Source organism: Rattus rattus, chromosome 6 (genome assembly GCF_011064425.1).
Source record: "Rattus rattus isolate New Zealand chromosome 6, Rrattus_CSIRO_v1, whole genome shotgun sequence".
Lineage (NCBI taxonomy): Eukaryota > Metazoa > Chordata > Mammalia > Rodentia > Muridae > Rattus > Rattus rattus.
In genome coordinates this window covers 76,019,929-76,027,210 of record NC_046159.1, presented here as the reverse complement: position 1 = coordinate 76,027,210, position 7,282 = coordinate 76,019,929, and the positions used below count along the sequence as shown (strand labels likewise).

At 38.4% G+C, this 7,282-nt stretch overlaps 1 protein-coding gene across 1 annotated transcript in view; it reads left to right on the top strand.

The window, feature by feature from the left end:
* The first annotated feature begins 218 nt into the window (after positions 1 to 218).
* Tnip3 (TNFAIP3 interacting protein 3) overlaps positions 219 to 7,282 on the top strand; it is a 43,535-nt gene continuing 36,471 nt past the window's right edge. Inside the window, exons 1-4 of the mRNA XM_032905120.1 lie at positions 219 to 263; positions 3,035 to 3,112; positions 5,688 to 5,753; positions 6,859 to 6,957. Of these exons, the coding sequence (XP_032761011.1) occupies positions 219 to 263; positions 3,035 to 3,112; positions 5,688 to 5,753; positions 6,859 to 6,957 (288 nt within the window). The remainder of the gene's footprint in view (positions 264 to 3,034; positions 3,113 to 5,687; positions 5,754 to 6,858; positions 6,958 to 7,282) is intronic.

The window sequence follows — 7,282 nt, the reverse complement described above, 5'->3', positions numbered from 1 at the left end:
GAAATCCCAGTTACATGGAAGCCAATAAAAGTTAAAATCACATTTCTCCTTGTACATCCTTACTCAGTGTGCTTAACAGTCACTTCTGTTGGGAGTCTAACGAGGACTTTACTGCCACGAGTCTACAGAGACATAGGCTTTCCAGAGATTTTCTTTTTCTCCTTTTTCTTCTGCTTTACAAGACTCTCAGAAAAACAGCTTCCTTGTCTTCCCAGGACATGGCTGGACTGAGTGGTGCTGGAGCTTACATGGAGTACACAGAGGTAAGAACATGTGTCAGGTTAAGGTAGCCATACCCAGAGTGAAGAAAACAATGGTAGAGGATTCGAGGAGTAGAGAGCATCAGTAGCTGAGCTGCCTTCTTCAACTAAGTCCTGCTCAGAATTTGAACAAGTATTATTTGACATATAAAAGGTCACTGGTGACCCTGTGCTGCCTTTGAACTCACTGGACTGGGATGCTTCTACCAAATGACAAGACCACATCTGCATAGAAGAGGTCAGTTCAATGTAAAGTCTAAAATAAGTACTGTAAAGATGTGATTAGAAATAAAATATTTAGCAGTAAGAGACTTATAGTATTAATATATTCAACTGCTACTATAATTTGTCCAGTTACTTAAAAACATTCACTATTTAAATAAATTGATTATTATGCTTTCTTAGTTTTATCATATTTTTATTCATTTATTTTGAATGTGTGCATACACATATGCCACAGAGTGACTATGGAGGCCTGTCCCAGAGATCAAAGTCAGTTATTTGTCTCAGTGGCCTGTGAATTACCCACTCTGCCAATTTGCTGGATTATCTTAAATTCTTCTTAAAGAGTTATCCAAGACATAATGAGAAACTAAGTGGAATTCATTTATTCGTTTGGATATTTAATTTACTGTGTCACAACTTGAATATCTTAGCAGTTGACTCAAATATTTTAGTAGAAGAAGGAATAGCCAGAGCTTTTCAACACAGACTTCAGAGAAAATGAGAATAAGGAATTGTTTATAAGGATTACTTGTTTCATAAGTAGGCCTTTCCTAGAACCCAATGATTAAATATCTTTGCATTTACTATGATATCAGATGACTTTGCTAGCTGAAGAAAAACTGAAAAGAGAAATCACACACAAAAAACTTACTCCAAATATGAACACCTTTGTTTTTGTTTGACTCTGCTTGGTTTTAATAAATACCTGAGGCATAAAAACCATGGTTCAATGCTGAGTGATCTATCTAGAAATGCCTGGTGATATGGTTCTTTCAAAAACTCTTTCTAGCCCTGTGCTCTATCTTCTCTTCTCAATGTCTCCAGTTATAACTACTATTTCAGAATCTTGTACATAGGTACTCTTATGGTTACAAGTAGACTTTCTTAAAGATTTAGTAGAGAAACCTTACTTATAAAATAAAAGCCAAGAGTTAATGTGTTTTAATTTTTATTATTATTCTTTTTATGCATAGAGAACATTGCTGGGAGGTTGGAGGGTGCATTGGACACCAGATCCAAGATCGTGGAAAGTTTGCTACTTACAAGTTTTGTATCACAAATAGGAAAATTAGTGAGGACCCACAGTTTACATTTCCAAGCATGATGTTGCGTGTTAGGATGTTAGGATACTTATCATGAGGGGGGAATTGTGAATCCCCAGAATTGGTCTAGTGCTCAGGGTGCTTTACCCTTCACAGGCTCGCTTGGGACATTATCATGCTATTGAGGAGAATCACTAGTTTAGAATCAACCTCAGGGCGGCTCTACCTTGCTGAGCTCAGAGCATGCTGGGTAGGAACAGCTCATAGCATTTTTCAGACCATGGACATTTTGTGCTTACTCAGTTCTAATCCAGTATGGGTCCAGTTTCTTAGAATCAGTCCCCAAAAGAGAAAGTCCAATAATAATACCAGGCACTGCTGGCACTTAGTTTTTGATGTCATACTTTCAGTTTAGTCAAATGGCCTCTTGTGTAATGAGCTACTATTAACCATTCTGTTTATTCTCCAGCAGAAGACTGTCCTTAGAATGTGGTCTGATGAGAACATGACTCTAAATTAGGTGGAGTTTAAGAACAAAGGACAGACATGTCCTTTGTAAAATGTTATCAAACCCTGAAACACTGAGATGTAAATAAGTTGGCAAAATCAATTTATTACTTGTTTCTAGTGAAAAGGAGTCCTTGAAACCCCATGCTGATTGCCAGTCATTTCCTCCAACTACTTTTGGTGAAGACCAATGAAGTCTGAACAATGTTTCTTGGTTGTTCATGAATGACTTTCAGGGTGTGGCTTATGGTATTTAAAGACTGATCATGGAAACTGAGCACAGAATTCAGGGCTGCTCCGATCACCCAGTTTATTGAATCACTTAATGACTTGGATAGGTTGTATGTAGGCTATTTGAATTACAGCAAGAAAGCATTCTTTTCTGTAAGCTTTCCTGGAGGTGGTCCATTTTGCTAGATGGCATGCAGTTTCTAAAACTTTAACCCCTTTGAATGATTATCTCAATCCCTAGGTAGAAAGTAACTGAAGACAGGGATTTTAGCTCTCATTATGCCAATAACTTATCAGTCTAAACTTGTGTTCTAATGTTCCACCTAAAATGGCTGGCTAAAGTACATAGGGTCAGATAATCTCTACCTACTTCTATAACATACTTATGTAATGGTCATAACAGCAGTTAATTCATTCATAATTTGCAATCAATTTGGTGCATTTTAGCTGTATGTGTTGGTCTTGCTTGCTTAAAATTTATTAGTAAACTATTTCAGTACCTAATTAAAATAAATGACAGTAGATATATAGGATATTAGATTGGTCCATCAGCTTGTCCCTGTGATGATGTTTTTGTGTATTTTGGGAATCAAATTCAAGGCCTTGTGCATGCTGAGCATATACCACAAAAATATATATTGGCAACCCTTATAGCAAATATTTTAACAGAACACAGGATTAGGCTAAATCAGTGAGGTTTTTGAAGATCAGAACCGCTTCTCTTTATTTTATTGACTGTTTAATCTCAACTTTTCATTATTATTAAAGTGTGCTCCACCAAGAAGAAAGGACTTGACAAATTCTCTTGAACAAAAGATAAAGTGCTTGGAAAAACAGAGACAAGAGGTAATGTAGAAATATTAGATAAAGTCACCTAGCAATGTATTAAGACTGAGAGTAAAATAAGGTTTCCTTAATATCTTATTTCTGTCATTAAATCACAGTACCTAATTAATACTGGTCTACACTATTTTAAAAGAAAAAGCTTTTAGAAATTATGTTTGTACTATGACAACTGAAAAAGTATTGATGTTATGAATGTGGTGGTTAAAACCCAGCTCTTGCAACTGTTGATATTTTCACCATGTGCATCATGAGAGCTTATTGCCAATGACCTTATAAACTGGCACATGAAGAAATTAGATTTATTAAAAGCTTAAGCACAGTGGATTTAAGTTCAATGACTTCCTGTATTAATCACCTTAAGGAATGTGAGTTATAGATACCTGTCAGGGGCTGGAGAAAGAGCTCAGTAGTTCACATACTTGTTGATATGATAGATGAGTCAGGTTCAATTCCCAGAACCACATGATGGTTCTTAACCATCTATAACTCCAATTCCAAAGGATCTTATGGTTCTTCTGATGTCTGATGCCTGGTTCACATACATACATGTAGGCTAAATACCCAAATGGATAAAATAGCAATTGAATGTTAATCTTTTTTAAAAAAAGTACATAAAGTACAATGCATTAGAAGAAATGTGATTTCCAACACATTGCTGGGAATTAACAAATGTCTTTAGTTGTATTGTTGGCGTGTTCCCAATTTAATGGGTGTTAGAACTCTTCCTGACAGAGGAGGTAAAAAGCAAAGTAGATACATCACACATGAGTTCTGTGGTTCTTTTGCTGACTCATTCTGTGCATTTCAGCTTCCTTGTTTTCTTCTTTAGAACCTTCTTCTCCCCTTTGATGCTGGGTAATTCTGTGTCCTTCTGGAAAATCACTAAGCTATTGCAGAATGTCACTTGCATGGCAATGTACCAAGTATCTTCATAGTCTACTCTACAGCTGTATACTAAGTAACTAAGAGCTTTCAGGACAAGGATTATCTAGTAATTGTCACTCTGGATTAGGGTTTTTTGGGGTTTGTTTTTATTTAAGCGGAAGTTTTGGATTTTTAATTATTTAAATTTGAATTTATATATTTTTGGACATTGTGGCTATCTTCTTGATATCTACTTCATGTTGCTAACTGTAGAAATTTTTTTCAACACAGAATTATAAACTTTTCTTACCAGAAAATGAAACACATACCAAGATGTTTTTTCTTTAGTAAGCAAAAAGTTTTAAATGTATTTCTGAATACTGTCTTATAACAAAAATTACTCCCCAAAAAATCCAAACTTTCAGAATGATTTTATTTTACATTCATCCAAAAGGAATCAAAAATATGTCTGTATCCTAAAGTATGTCACTGCAAGCAAATGACACAATTAGTAGAGTTTGTACTTCAAGATAAATTCTTTGAAAAGCTATAACAAGAATTCATTCTGATAGACATAGTAAACAAACAAGAAAAATATGGAGAGCCTTCATCTGATAATAATTCTTACAGAACATAAATGCCTACAAAGTTTCACCAGATTCTGGTTGCATTAAACAAAGATGAAAAAGTAACTAAAGTAGAAAATTTCTAATGAACATCTCAGCTACTTGTCAAGACATGGCTTAATACTTTTTTTCTTTTAATTCATGAACCAGTTATTGAGATATGAGAATGTGTCCCTCCAAATTCCCAGCAGGGGTGTTATGGAGGACACAACCCAGCACTGCTACCTACAGTTTGAGGCCTTCCCTTGGCTTGTGGGGACCATCATTCAGAGGAAGCCAGATCCTTGACTTCACCACAGAAAAGAAATTCCAGGTTAGCCAGGATGAAGTTGAATTGAGTTTATGACAAAAAAAGTTGAACATAGACTTAAACAATAAGAAAAGAAGTTTTCAGGGAAAGAGTAAGGTACACTCCAGAATGTGGGTGTAGGCTCCTCATAAGAGAGCTGTGCTTACTTTCCAAACAGTAGCTATGTAAACTATTTTGGTGACTCAAGTTACAACCCACAGATCTGCATTGAAACATTCTTTCCTTTACTTGATTTGAGGAGACAGGTTATAGGATGGCTCTTGAGGTGCCTTGGGTAGGACTGTACACTGATAAAATAAATAGGGGGTCATAAAGTTTGCAAGAAAGAAGTTAAGACACACCTTTGTTTCCGCTGTAAATGGAGTTTCTAATGAGATTCCTAGATAACTGTAGGCTTTCAGCTGGGAAAACAAAAATCCATTCATGCTCAGGCCTTGAGTCTGGTCGTTTGAATAATCTTACTTGAAACCTCTTTAAAAGGAAATTTGTCTTTCTCAGTCTTACGGTAGATGTTGCAGTTCTTGGTTCATGATTTAGCTCTTGAAAGACCCCCACCAGACTCTAGGTGAGAGGCCGCTTCTCTACCCAGGTCCTCACAACCCACTCTTTCTAACCTGACCTCAGAACTATCCCAGTCCAACCAGAGCTTCCTGGTGAAGCTGCCTTTATCCATGGCTTTGAAAATCCGTATAAGTTCAAATAGTGATCTCATGTTTTCTAAACTCCCAAATAGACTGAAATCTTTTGTTGCATCACCAATTTTTAATAATTTCAGCTCCTGGATGTCAATCAACAATGGGACCAGCAATTTCGAAATATGAAAGAGTTATATGAAAGAAAGGTAAGAAATTATTTAATTTTGGTAGGGCCAGAAGAGAATTTTGTGAATCCTTAACTACTGGCAAACAAGGAACAGAGCTCTACCATCATGATCGGTCTCTTCATTCCGAGGATTCAGTGTCAGACAATTGCTGGAAAGGTAGCATAGGTTCTGTCCCAAGAGTTCTCCTGTGGGCTCCCAGCTCTGAGTTGTTATTACCAAGTGAAGGCTGAGGTCTTGTCAGTGAGAAGTCCATGAGAAATCAGTTACCTTCTACACATAGAGAAACAGCGGTAAGAGACAGAGTGGAAGGGAAATGCCCTCTTCTGCTTTCTCTAAAGCAGATGCAGTGGAGAAGCTTTTTAGCCAGAACGGAACTTTTTGGGGAATTTCTTAAAGATAAGTTAAAGTCGTTGTTATTTAATAGCACTCCATTTTCTAAAAGGCAGAAGAAAGTAAATTCCCCTAAATAGTTTAGAACGAAGAAAACTGACCACAGTAATACAACAATCCTTGCGTTTTCTTCCCCATTTGAGAGTTAAATTTAGAAACAGGAAGATGGAGTCACACTACAGTTATCTGGCGACCTAGTTCTATCCATGCTGGACCAATCGGTGGCTCCAAATTGTAACAACAGTGTTCCCAGAAAGAACTTCCCAGAGTGACCAGTGAACCCAGAGGTCATAGCAAGTGCAGTTCTCAATTTGGAGGAAGAACCATGTCTAAGGTTCTCTTTCAGAGATTAAATTTGTCAGGAGGCAGAGAGGCAGATCCCTGGCCTGGATGGTTCTACCTGTTTCCTGGCCACCTGCGGCTTTTTCTCACCCCTTACCTTCTAGAGGCCAGGTATATCTGGAGAACTCAGAGCCCTGCCTTCTGTGTTCTAGCTCCTCTGGGTAGGGAAGTAGGGGAGGTTTGGAGAAAAGAGAGATGAGCAGGACCTTCATTTGGGAATAAATTGTGTGCTTTCTCTGTAGAGCAAGCCCCCTTGAAAATGCAAACTGTAGGGAAAAGCTCTTCTCCGGGGTCCTCCTGAATAGCTTGGGGAGAGGCGCTTTTGATCCTAAGTGCACTGGGCCTGTCACCTGGTGTGATTGTCTGCAATTGTCTCTGATGATCCCCTAAGGTCCTGGAGCTAAAATCTAAACTGGCGGCCACAGAAAATACTCACACCCTGGAGAAGAAACAGAAGCAAAGTGTGACAGAGGGCGACAGGCAGCTCGAGGTGGGTGGCCTCTGGTTGAGCAAGGTCGGATTTTGAAAACTGGCTCCCTAAGGAACCACAGGCAGGCACAGTGCCCCAGAGTGGATGGGGTGGGGGGTGGGGTGGGGAGTAGCTGGGAGGGAGGAAGGTGCCCTCCAGTGACCAGGAAATGAGAAGGTAGCTGATTGGATGAGAACCTTACAGGGCTTTGCAGCCTCTTCTATGACTCTGTGACTCCCCCCACTGCCCCCCCTTTTTTTTTTTTTTTTTGCTAAAGACAAAGTATCCCTAAGTCTAGCAGTCTTAACTCTCTTGTCCAGAATTGTTTACTCACCCCAGGCTGGCC